The sequence below is a fragment of the Quercus robur genome, chromosome 7 (assembly GCF_932294415.1).
Source record: "Quercus robur chromosome 7, dhQueRobu3.1, whole genome shotgun sequence".
In the NCBI taxonomy this organism is placed as follows: domain Eukaryota; kingdom Viridiplantae; phylum Streptophyta; class Magnoliopsida; order Fagales; family Fagaceae; genus Quercus; species Quercus robur.
The window spans coordinates 7,662,953-7,676,579 of NC_065540.1; the positions used below are offsets into that span (position 1 = coordinate 7,662,953).

Consider the following 13,627-nt stretch of genomic DNA (forward strand, 5'->3'; position numbering starts at 1 on the left):
TCAAAATTTTGACTAATTATTGCCTTCTAATATTTGTCCTTTTGCTTACCAATCGCAATACTACATTGTCTTCATTGCTTGTATCCCCTACATTACTTTGCTATGTTGAAACATAAAAAAAAAATAAAAAATAAAAATTGATACATCAATAATTGGGAACTTGAGGGTGAGAGGATTTAAGCCCTGTCTTCGTTCGAAACTTTCAAAAGTGTCAATTGAATTACAAGTCTCTTGATAGTTATTAAATCTTATTTCAAAAATAAAGAGAATTATCATGTCTTACACGGTATCTATCTATCTATACTATTTAACGTTACCTTATCTCTTTCTTTTTAAAAAAAATAAATGCACGGTCATTTATATATCACTTTTAAACATTATAACACTAAACCAAATAAATAAATAAATAAATGCATTATTGCATGCACAAAACCCGTGTGATGAGTTTAATCATAAATAAAGTTTTGTAAGTAATTAATTTTAATTATTTTGGATTTCGTTATTTCCATTTAGGGGGTGGGGGCATCAGTCACAACCTAGAAATCTATGTAAGAAAGCCAGAAATCTAGCAATTGAGAACCTAAATATTGCCCACCGCCCATTGGTAAGTATCAAAAAGTTCCATAAACTTATATAAAAAGAAAAGCAATAAAATAAAATCTAGATATGATGATAAATATGCAGGGGTTCATACTATATTCTTATGACTTTACAAGGCATGACCTACGTTTGTATATGTCATGTGATTGTACCATTGTCCAACTTGTCTACCTAATACCATAAATGCTATAATAATAATAATAATAATCACAAAATTTTCACACCCCTTCCTTTCACATAGAATAACAAGTCACCTCATTTGAGTCCACCACAACATAGAGAAAAAGAGAGGATGTGATAATTTCGATGAAAATTTTCAATGCGTAAACTTATTAAAAGAATACTAATTAAAACATCTTAGTTGTTGTGGCTTTGTGAAACTTTGGCCGCCTCAACAGTACCATTTCTTGGCTTTTATTATTATTATTATTTAATGCAATATAACCCTCCCAAAGTGGACTCATTACTGTAATCTAAGAAGTATGGATAGGAAATATATGGATAACATGATAATTCTTGATAAATTAGACCACAATATTGTAGGAATATGAAGATTAATTAAATAAATAGTATAGTTTTATTTATTTTGGGCCTATTTTAGGTTTATTTTAATTTTTTTCAAATAAATAACTATCAATTAAAAAAAAAAAAAATATTCTGTGTTTGACACCGCAAATTGTAGTTGAGTCAATAGTTCTTAGTTTTAACATACTTGTTTCCATTACCAACTCTCCAGAAAATTTCAATGGTCATCCTTTGATGTTTCATTTCGGATATTATACAAAAAGAGCAGACTAGAATTATATTTTCCATCCCAAATAAAAGAGTATAACCATTATGAACATTTTTACACTACCAAACAAAGATACATGGTTACAAAAATTACCTCAATTTGAACAACATACAGCTTTTCTATCCTCGTTACTTCAAATGTTGAAGGCTTGTAGGTACACAGAATTTTCTTTATTTCCAATGTTACATAAAATGGTACAACCACTGAACAAAACTACCAAAGGGGTAATTTACAATTCTCACAATGCTCAAGATGGAGGATCCTTAGGAGAGAGCCGAATTTCATTCACTAGAGCAGACTTATATAGTACAGAGCAGCTAACCTTCCCCCAATAAAACAATAGCAGCAAACCTTGGCGATCACTATAAATAAGAATCGGCCAAGCCAATACCTTTTGAAAAAAGAATGAAAACTAAAACCTAAGGTATAAATTTACCAAAACTGGAACTACTTTAACACCAAGGTATAAATTAGGAAACCGATAATGCCAGTAGGTAGCAGTTCAAAGAGCATGTCCCTTGTTGAACTGCTCACTCTCAGTTGTCCTCCATTGAGAAACTCCTTCCCAGAAGTTATAGAGACATTAACGGACAACGAACCTGAAAAATAAAATGTCATATATATGACAAAGATGTAGGATCAATGTTATTTCTTTGACAGAAAATGTCAAGAGTAAATATGGATTCATGATCAAATGAACTTACAATCGTAGTTTGCCCATCCAATCCGTTGATGAGCTAGATCATACACAAAGATCTTATCTTTCAGAACAAGATCTGTTAAATGAAGAAACCAACAAGATTTGTTAGCTTTGATGCAGAATTAGTTTTATGGAAAGACACAATCTCGCATTTATGATTAGAGTACACACTAATTCATTTTGTATAATGTTGAGAAAGATGCTAGGTATTCAGAAAGCATTGAATTTTCCACAAAACAACACTTGAACAAGTTAATCACAGATTACCATTGACATTTCTAAAATGCGTTGTAAGCCCTCCCTCACCCCCACACCCCCCCACCCCCCAACAACAAAAAAACACCCCACAAAACAACACCAACCCAAAAAAAGAGAAATTATTTTTAGCTGTGGTAACTTGTTACAAGTTGTAAAGACCAGTGGAACTCATTATTGGTATGGATAGTTACGTAGGCAAACAACGAATTAAGTAAACTAATGCATAGTGCTGACATTCTGATTGATAATCTTTAATAGACATGAAAAAATTCACGACATCAAATATCTCCCCATGCTATAGAATGTTCATTATGCCTAAAAACAAGTATAAATATGTTTGTGTCTGTGTATGTATCAGAAGTCAGAATGAAACCACTATAAGGAGAGAGAGCTCCCCCTCCTTTTTTCCCCAAAAAATAGGGAAAGTGCCCAATAGGCAAAACATAGCATTGAGGGACAAATGAAGTCTACTCAAAATTGGTGGTTGCAATTGCTACAACCTTAATTCAACAAGTCAACGTTACCATCTATAAATGTTTAATCATACCATGCTACATTGTGGAAACTTGCATCACCATATAAAATGGAAAATTACTCGGGTTGATTTTATAATGTGATTTTCATGTTTTCAGAAAATCAACTATATTTTGGAAGACTTTCAGTAAAGAAATATATTGAAAATACTTCAAATGCATTTTCTGGTGCTTTTAACAATGTAAAATTTCTTATGAAATGCTACCAAAGAGGCCCCAATTTGTTGCATGTGCCAAAATAATTGAACTCTCTATGTTCTAAAGATGGAATGTGAAATAAATGGGAGTCAAAGCCAATTGCTTCTTACTAAGTTCAGGTCTAACCTCCTAAAATTGTTACCCCTTCCTGAACTCTCTGAAATCCGATGCACCATGTTGCAGCACCATCCTGTAGCAACAAAATGACCCATTAGAAGTAATGGCACAATTTAACTAGCAGCATGTCTAGTTCAATAATTTAAGGACAGAGTAATATTTTACCAACAGAGAAAGTGGAATAACTTACAGTGAAACCAAGATGTACAAGGTACTCTTCTGGTTTTAATACCATGGATGCACCCACAAAGTTTAAACTAACTTGAGGAAATATATCGATCACACTGAATAAAATAAAAGGATTTTAGACTAAAGAATAATTTCGGAAGACATAAAAGAACAATAGAATTCATTATTTGAAACATAAAGTTATAGAACAAACCTAGTGGAGACTAGATAACATTGGTTTCCTTTTGAAATGATGGGAGTCACAGATTGTTGAACATTCGCAGTTATCTGTACATTCAATGAAAACTCAACTTTTAGTACAATGAAAGTAAATTTGACAAAGTTATTCTACGAGGCAAAGCAGCTTTTAGCCAGTGACTTGCAACCAGCCCAACAGGAAGACTAGTGATCCTTCCATAGAAAGATATCCAGCCAAAGTGAAAACTAATTTTAAAAATCGCAAAAATTAAATGTGAGATGATGCAATTTTCAAAACCAAATGAACTATTTAGACATTAACAAGACTAAGTCTATTTCATTAGAATTAGGTCATTAGAATGGAAACATTATCATAATCACTTATTATAGAGTCCATCATATAGATAAGGCTATTAATTGATAGCATCACATTTTCAAACAATAAACTAGTAATGGAAGCTCTAGTTTGTTAAAGTACAATATGAAAGTCCTTTCCTTTATCACCAGTCTTTTATCTTAGTGGGAACTATTTGGAGAATAGGGCAGTAGTCATGATTCAGTTTTATTAGCCCATGCCATCAGTATACCAAGTCAATCTTAACAAATTTCAAAAGGGAAAAAAAAATGCAAACTTACAGAACTAACAAAAGGATCATAAGCTTCAGCCACAAGGTACGCCAAAGTTGTTCCAGAATCCACAATGGTTCCTCGATTGTTTGATGTTGCAAATACTGAAGGATCAATCGGCAACAATTGTCCATTGACAGCAATGCTTTGCAAATATAAATTATAATGAGGCCTGAAAATTTGAAGTGAAAACCATTAAACTTACTGATAAATTGGCATTCAAGTTTTCAATTAAAGCTGATGAAAATCTCTAACAACAAGAATAAGCATGGGCCTAACAAATACTCTACCAAAGCAAGTAATGGAACTCAAGCAACAAAATAACTTTACAGTGAATAAAAAGAAGTATATTTATAAAAAAAAATGCGGTGATTTTAAGGCACAGTGGAAGAACTTCACGCTACAAGTATTTTAGATAGAGCTACTAGCCTTTCAAAAATATAATGGTCGTAAGAAAATAAGAGGTCATACTAATATAAACACACTAATAGTCACTATAACACTATAAGTTAGCAGAAAATTTTTAAATCCTAATTGAAACATGCCTCAAGATTCAATTTCTACAACCCTTGCCAACCAACTAGATTGCTACCAAACGTCAACATATTTGGCTTGATAACATGCATACAAAAGTCAGATCAGGTAAGCTCCCAAATGAAGGTCAATAATGAAGCATTTGGTACTAGTCATTGACATTTTGCATGCAGAAAATAAACCAATGCACAAGTAGTGCCGGAATGAATGCAACTAGGTTCTTCTTATGGCATTGGCTAGTGAGGCATAGTCAAGTCAGCCTTCTTTTTCTTTTTCTGTCATGTGAATTTAAGCAAAAATCTAATAAGCTAAATACATCTAAATATAGGCCAATGATCTTTAGTGCATAAAAGAGATAAATACACCATCTAACTGCATTTTACAGCCCTAGGAGGAAAAAGTCATTTGAATGAATAAACAAATAGCTATAGGTGCCATAAAAGCAGAAACTAGTAACTTAATGCCTAGTTTCCTATAATTTCCACTTCATACAAATATAACCTGAATGTCAGAGTAAAGAGCATTGGCAATGAAAAGAAAGTTTTACGGGAAGAGGACATACTGTGATGGGACAAGCGGACTATAAGCAATGCCTGGCTCCAAAATCTCACCAAGAACCAATATTCCCCCACCGTTGCCATCTCCTTTCAAGCAATGGGAGAACACTTTGGGTGTTACGCCACGAGATGACAATTGTGAAATAACGGAAAGACCACCCTGTCCAAAACCAAAAATCCCATCGACTGCTTTATCTGTCTTAGTTAAGTCCCCAGACTGATATGTGCTACACCTGCATCCAACACCACCCCCTAAAGTCAGTAAGATTCAATCAACAAAACCAAATGGATAGAATGTGAGACTAATAGCAACAATAACAAGATCAAGAAAATTGATAGGTAGAAAAGTCAACAACTCCTAGTCTGTTGCCAAGTAACTAAACATATACTTATTTACATAACTTAGATGAATATGTGAGATTGGGTTCACAGCTCTCTATATGAATTAAAAGTTCATTGCTTTTTTTTTTAAGCTACTGCAGCCATATGTATTCTCCATAAACAAACAAACAAGCAAACAAACAAAATTGATTTATATCTTTAGCTTAATGGACTTTTTCCTTAACTCTTCCTTCCATCTTTTCCATGTATTTTAGTTACAAACACCATTCTTGCAAAAGCCGTGGAAGCTTACCCAAAAACAATGGTTGCCGAAGAGTTAGCCATCAAAGATTGCCCAAGAACCATGTCAAAATAAAGTGCATCGGACACATAATAACCCGATGTCCCACTTCCATCTCCATATTGAAAAGAGTAACTGCACTGATTATTCTGAGAAGGGCAAATAGTGGCTGTACTTTGCAATGCAGAAGTGCAAATTGGATCTGAGCACGACACCAGTGCAGCAGTTGATGAGCTAGCAGCATCAAAGAAATTGAGCTGAATCTGCACCATAAAACAAAGTGTAAGTATAAAATTGCTTCTTTATGCCACAAGATTAAAACAATGAAGGGTCATCACAAAAACAAGTTAAAGAGACAGAATCTAACTCCAAGTGCACTAGATTGGGGGCAATCACTGCAGGAATTGCAAGTAACCCACAAGATGTCACTCCCTGTATCAATCTGCACATTGAATTCTTTTGGAGGAGAGCCCAATTTTACTTTTGTGAAATAAAGCCTACACAAAAATCATGAACCCAAGTATTGAAGATCAATCAGTGCTTGCCCAAAATAGAATTCCAAAAGAAAAGAAAGGAAAAAAACATTTTTCAAGGTACCCATTACAGCTCAAACAGAAACAACAAAGCAAATATCTAACTCCTATATTCAAACACCCAACAATTATCAATAACTCAGTCTTAAGAACATGAGCTCATCTTTCAAGAATCAACAAATAGACCACACAAGACTCATTCTTTCTTTACTTTTTTCCATTCTTTTCCATGGAGCCAAACAGAACAACACAAAAAGAACAAGACAAACTCAATAAATACACACACAGTAACTAATAAATACCCCCACAAACACAGAAAGAAAGGAACTTTACCCATTAAACGCAACACATTATAAGCAATGATAACCATAGCAAGTTTATTTTTTTATTTATTTTTTTAAATCAATGAAAACCAAGAAAGGCACATATGACAAAATTTTACCACTCATACCCGACGAAGTAAGGATCGGAGGAGCCTTGGACTGAGAAGTCTACAACACCACCCACAGAGCCTTGCAAGATTCGAGCGTGTCTAGCTCTGTCTCTGGCTCTGAGCTGGTCGAGCTCGACACGGTGAGTTAAAGGGAAGGACCTCTCCAGAGGGAGAACGAGAGAGTAAACGACCGACACGGACACGGCGACCAAGACCGAGATCAAGGGTACTACTACGGAGGCTCGCATTTCGGTGTGTGTACTGTGTGTTTCTAGAGAGAGAGAGAGGGAATTATTAGTGGAAGAGATCGAGGTGGTGGTGCTGTTTGTGTTTGTGTTTGTGTTTGTGTTTGCTTTTTTGCATTTCAGAGACACAGAGAGAGAAACTTTGGGGTGTGAGAGACACACGGAGTGAAAGAGAGTGGCACACGACAGAGACAGATAGAGAGAAGTAGCGTGTGTATTAACTATTAAAACTGAAAGTGGCAAAGGTTTGGATTTGGATTAGATTTAATAGTTTTGTTTTAACTTTGGAACTAAAATGAGTTTTGGGGACTTAACAGGTCACGGGCTATAATTTTGAGTGTAACGGGCGTGACAAAGGGGCTTGAAGCTTCATATTCCAAAAATCTCCTCCTTCTATGGCTAGCTGGTGATTGGCTAATTTATAGTACTGAAGTCATAGTTCAACGGGTTATAAATTTTTATTTTTGCTTTTTTTTTATATATGGGATTTGGATTCCAACGTGTCGATACAAAAAATAATTTGGGTGTTGATCTAATGATCGTTACAGTATTCAAAGTCATATTGACTTGTATATAGGTGTTTGTTCCAAGCCTTCCACGTGCCTTTCACCAAAGTGAATGGAAGGAGCAACAAGTAGAAACACATTAAAACTCATAATTTTTGTCACAACTCATCACGTAACAAGTTATGAGTGGTGAAAATATGAATTCACCATTTGACCTCTACCATTCATAGCTCATCATTTTTGTTTTTTTTTTCTTTTTTGGTTTTTAAGGGATTTGGATTCCAACGTGTCTATACAAAAAATAATTAGGGTGTTGATCTAATAATGATAGCTACAGTATTCAAAGTCAAAAGTCATATTGACTTGGATATAGGTGTTTGTTCCAAGCCTTCCACGTGCCTTTCACCAAAGTGAATGGAAAGAGCAATGTTAGGTAAAAACACATTAAATCTCACAATTTTTGCCAAAACTCGTTACGTAGCGAGTTATGAGTGAGTTATGAGTGATGGAAGTATGAATTCACCATTTAACATCTACCATTCATACCTCGTTATATAACAAGTTGTTACAAAAATTGTGAAATTTATTGTGTCTTTAGAATTTTTCGAATGGAAATACTACATCGAATGACAAATTGGTCGTGGTCACACATTATAGTTTTTTTAAATTATGATTATATATAATATAAATTTTAGGTTTATTTAACCTTATTGGATTTTCAGGCAATTGACTCATTAGTCTAAATCGTGACATAAATTCAGAAGTTATAGATTCAATCCACTACACTATGGGTCAATTGGATTTTTGGGGGTGTCTCATGTGTAGAAAGTGAAATAGTCTGGTTAAAAATTGAGACACCACTTTCTTATATTAAGAAAATTTTAGTTTTATATGATGGATGGGAAAAAATGAGTTATTAGGAAATTCACACATGTTGTCTTGTTTCAAAATAAATTTAAAAAATAGAAGTTTTAATTTTATCGATAATTTTAATTGGAATACAATTCTTTAGTGTCATTTTTTTTCATTCTTTTCAAAACTATCCTTATTGTTTAGTTTAAGGAAAATTTTAATTGATGACCTAAGGATATTAGTTTAGGAAATGTTCTTAAAAACTTTTTATAGGAAAAGAAAAAAACAATTAATTTTCTTACAACTTTTTATTTTTTCAATGAAAGTAATATCAAAATTTTTCTAAAATTGTTTATTAGCAATTGTCCTAAAGGCATCTATTAATACAACCCTTAGTTTAAATATTTTTCCAAAAACATAAATTAAAGATAAGAAAAGTACTTTGACCGAATGGTTAGGAGACAAATTCAAATAAAACAAAAATATAAAGAGTAAAACAGTCAAAATAAAATAAGTTATTCAATATATTTAACTTATTGTCCAACTTTGTATTCATAATTATAATGATCGAAAATTTTAACTCTATCATATTTTTAAAAGGATGGTATTTTTTTGGTGAAGGGGGGAATCTTTAAGCACACATAGTCATACATGAGACTAATCATTACTTAAAAGGAAATTTATCCTAATCCCATTATAAAATTTTAATGTATGAACAAAAGAATTCATTTTTTTAATTATGTATAGACAATGCTTTAACAACCAAAGGAATTTGTTAAAACCATGTGTGATCTTAAGAATATATAATGTTCTATTATAGTCAAAGAAGCTCAATAGCTTTATGCCTTACTAAGTTTAAAAACAATGTCAACACAAAAAAAAAACCCATGCAACCAATTGGTGGTCCAACTCCAAACAAGCATATATTCATATTCATGGAACAAGATTCTCTTTATTTTATCTAAATTTGAAATACTCTATATTCAAGATCAATAATATCATTTGATTTAAAATTATAAATAACTTCACAATTTGTATAATTTTATAATATAAGAAAAGTTAACGGACACTTTAAGAAAATTGGTTTAAAAAATAATTTCATAAATTTTTTTATGAAAAAAGAAAATACACTGACTTTTTTGATAACCTTTTATATTTCTCATGAAAGTGATATTCAAACTTTCTTAGAATGGTTCATTAATAAATCTCCTAAAGAGTCGGTTAACAAAACTCTTATAATATTTAATCTAATTAACTAAAAATAATATATTTTAAATGGAAATGATATTTTATTCAATGGGGGATCCAACTAGACAAAAATTTGAATGGTAACTAAGGAATGTCTTTCCAATATAGATTAAAAAAGAAGAAGAAAAAAAGTTGCAAACTAGAATTTGAAACTTGAAGGAGGGATGTCTCAAGGTGTGAATGTGTAGTTTGTAGTTATTAGGAGACTTTTTAGCCCTTGGCCAATGGCCATTGTGTGGAATGTAGAAGTAATAATAAATTTATGTACGGACCGAGCTAAGCACGCCTTTCTTGACCAACCACGACTAGCCAAGTCTTCGCCACACCGCACAGTGCGCGAGGTTGGCTACGGCTACTTCAAGCTACCATGCACGCGCTTTGTTTGCGAGTGTGATCACAAAACCGAAGACAGCTTTACGAAATGGGGTCCACCGATTGGGAAAGAAAAAGATATGGTAGCCGTAGTCCAAAATCCAAATATGAACAACGTAATTGAATTCAACTACCCAGGCAATTTCCCAGGCAATTTCTCTCTTTTTTTTTTTTTTTTTTTTCCTAATATTTTGGTTAGATTAAAGGAAAAACTATTGGTACTTCCCAAGTTCCAACATCAACATGGCAACGTACAGTGATGTAATACTATTTGTATCATGTTACCCTTGGTTGATAGTTTTTTTTTTTTTTTTTTTTTTTTTTTTTCAAAATTTAAGGGCTGTTGAAAATTTGAAATACTCATTCCATTTTTTTTTTTTTCTAAATTTTACAATGTGAAACGTATAGATCAAATTCATGTATACTTTAAGCATAAAAAAACAATTCACGTACACTTTTACGAGGTAAGATAAAATTTAGGTACAATATCTTATGTGTTGTTCTTTAGATCCTTCACTTAAGATTAAGTTATGTGATTACTTAACTAAAAAATACACTTCAATCTTATGAGGAAATATCCACATAGTAGAATTTTAAGAGGGGAATGTAAGAAACAACACCTAAGTTCTGTACTTAAATTTTACCCTATTACAAAACATAAAAAAATATTTTGTAATAAACGATACTATGTCATTTGTATTAAAACCCTATAAATGACAAACGTATGTATAAAAATAACTACTCCACTAATTAGTGGGGGGAAAATTATTAAATACTCTAGAGTACTATAAATGTATACTCTCCCCTCTCACATAAATTGTGGATCCCATCATGAATTTAATTAGTGGGACCCACTATTTATGTGAGAGGAGAGAGTACACATTTATAGTATTCTGGGAATACACAATAAGTTCCCATTAGTGGGGTAGTTATTTTTTGCCAACATATCTCACATTTATTGAATTTTGATATTAATGACATGGTATCATTTGATACCAAATACCTCCTCCAAAACATGAAGCTAATCACCAATAATATTTATTTTTTGAAACTCATATTAGAAGATTCAAGCAATCAAGCCATCAATCCCTATTCTCCAAAGGCTCAAATAATTAAACTCTTCAGTCAAATAATTAAATTTAACAATGTGTTGTTTACATCAACATGGCAACGTATAGTGAAGTAATACTATTTGTATCATGTTACCCTTGTTTTGATATATATATAAATATATAAATATATATATATATATTATAAAACCAAAAAAAGTAATTTTTTTTTTTGGGTCAAAATTTAAGGGCGGTTGAAAATTTGAAACTCTCATTCAATTTTTTTTTTTTTTTTTTTTTAAATTTTACAATGTGAAACGTATAGATCAAATTCATGTGTGCTTTAAGCATAAAAAAACAATTCATGTATAATTCTATGGGGGTAAGATACTGAGATTATAGTTTATTACAAAGGATAAAACTTGGGTACAAATATCTTTGATGTTGTTTCTTGAGTTCTTCACTTAAGATTGAACCATGTGACTACTTAACTAAAAAATACAATTCAATCCTATGAGAAAAAATTCATATGACAGAATTTTAAAAAGAGAATCTAAGGAACAACACCTAAATACTGTACCTAAGTCTTACCCTATTACCAAACAAAAAAAATATTTTGTAATAAATGATATCACGTCATCTGTATAAAAACCCAATAAATGAGAGAGTATGTGTAAAAATAACCATCCACTAATACATGTCTTTTATTTGTTAGTGGGGTAGTTATTTTTTGCTGACATCTCACACTTATTGAATATTGATATCACTGACATGGTATCATTTGATACCAAATACCTTCTTCAAAACATGAGCCAGATCACCAATAATACTTAGTTTTTGAAACTCATATTAGAAGATTCAAGCAATCAAGCCATCGATCCCTATTCTCCAAAGGCTCAAACAATTAAACTCTTCAATCAAATAATTAAATTTAATAATGTGTTGTATTTATCATTAAATTAAAAATTTTAAATTTAGCTATCCTTGAAAAAGATTGTCTTGTTTTTGTTACATTTGTATAATATTTGAGGAACCATACTTAAGTTTTTCCCTTTAATTTAAATTCAAATTTTTAAGCACAATTGTACCATTTGTCTAAGTTATTTTTTTAAGTACAATAAACAACTAAAATAAATTCTCTCAAATGAAAACCTATATTTTTTTATACATCGATAGTTATGGATGAGAAGATTTAAACCCTTGACGTTTTTATTAGAAATACTAAAAAATATTAGTTGAGCTACAAAATTTTTTACAACCGTTTATTTATTTTAAAAAAAAAAAAAGTTAGGAAGCTCACATGATTTCAAGTTATTTAAAATTTCGCATTAAAAGATGAGATAATTTTTAAGTTTTTTTTCCCCAAATATAAAAAAAGGGATTAATTCAACTTGAACCCTTCTATCTAAACCCCACACAAAGGGGCAAACTTGATCAAAAGATCGTTGATAATCTCTAGCATTTTATTGTCATCAATAAACACTTTCTCTAACAAAGGCTTACTGTACATCCACTGCCCTATCATGTCAGTCATGCTTGATACAGATTTAATTCATAGACATGTTTTCTTTTGCAGCCATGTTATACTGCCTATTTTAAGTATTGGCTTGAAGTATTCCGCACTCAAATCATTTTGCATGAATTCTAATTTCTTCATAATTAAAGGTTGACTCTTTACCACGTTTTAATATAATATATTATGGCTTTTCTTGTAGAGACACCCGTTCCAAGAGAACAACTTTTCTTTGTGTTCAAACATCTAATAGTACTTTATAGCCTATAATCTCATTCTTTAATCTCTATAGTTGAAAGGTCGATTCCATGTTCATAATAACAGGTATCCAGCGTGATATAAGGTAAGAAACTTGTTACGTCTTTTTTTTAAAAAGATGTATGGAGGGGACACTAGTGATGATGAGAATCACATCCTTCCACGTTAAACCCACATCATAAAATTCTTTACTTCCTAAATCGTATATTCCCAAACGAATTTTTGTGAGCATTTGTATTATGGTCGGTTAAAAAACAGAGCTTTGTTTCACACATATACACTTTTTTCACACTCTGTAATTGGTGATTAGTCCGACATGACTTTCACACGTCAATGTTCAATCACAACTTTGTCATCTACAAGTTATAAAAAATTATGTATGAATAAATGTGGGCTACGTTGCTATACTTTTTGGTTGAAAAAGTATACGTATCCTTGTGAAAGTGATCAAATTTCGTGTACATGTGTAGCTTGGTCATGAACAGGCCTAACTCATGCAGTACTCACAAACATCAAGCTTTTAGGTTGCCAGCAACTACAAGTTTTCAGATTGGCTAGCAAAGCTTTTGAATTGGGGAGCGGGAGAGAACATTAAGTGACTAATTAAACTGGCGAATAGGGTTAGCTTTGTTTCGCAAGAAACCATACTTTGTGCTTTCACCATCATGTTCCACAGGCAAGAAAGCTCCATTGCCTTTTGTGAGCTTTCTTTT

At 32.1% G+C, this 13,627-nt stretch overlaps 1 protein-coding gene across 4 annotated transcripts; it reads right to left on the reverse strand.

Annotated features, from left to right (window-relative positions):
- Window positions 1–1,419: 1,419 nt before the first annotated feature.
- Window positions 1,420–7,466, reverse strand: LOC126692011 (aspartic proteinase 36). 4 transcript variants are annotated; one of them, XM_050387406.1, is made up of 10 exons: window positions 6,881–7,466; window positions 6,273–6,402; window positions 5,918–6,168; window positions 5,289–5,516; window positions 4,202–4,364; window positions 3,582–3,655; window positions 3,390–3,483; window positions 3,209–3,272; window positions 2,098–2,169; window positions 1,420–1,992 (listed from the first exon to the last, which is right to left on the reverse strand). In XM_050387406.1, exons 1-10 carry the CDS (start codon window positions 7,117–7,119, stop codon window positions 1,841–1,843), a joined length of 1,467 nt encoding a protein of 488 aa, XP_050243363.1. In that variant the 5' UTR covers window positions 7,120–7,466; the 3' UTR covers window positions 1,420–1,840. The 4 variants fall into 4 exon arrangements, with proteins under 4 accessions (XP_050243363.1, XP_050243364.1, XP_050243365.1 ...); XM_050387407.1 differs by having other exon boundaries at window positions 6,890–7,464; XM_050387408.1 differs by lacking the exon at window positions 1,420–1,992 and having other exon boundaries at window positions 2,103–2,169; window positions 3,193–3,272.
- Window positions 7,467–13,627: the final 6,161 nt, after the last annotated feature.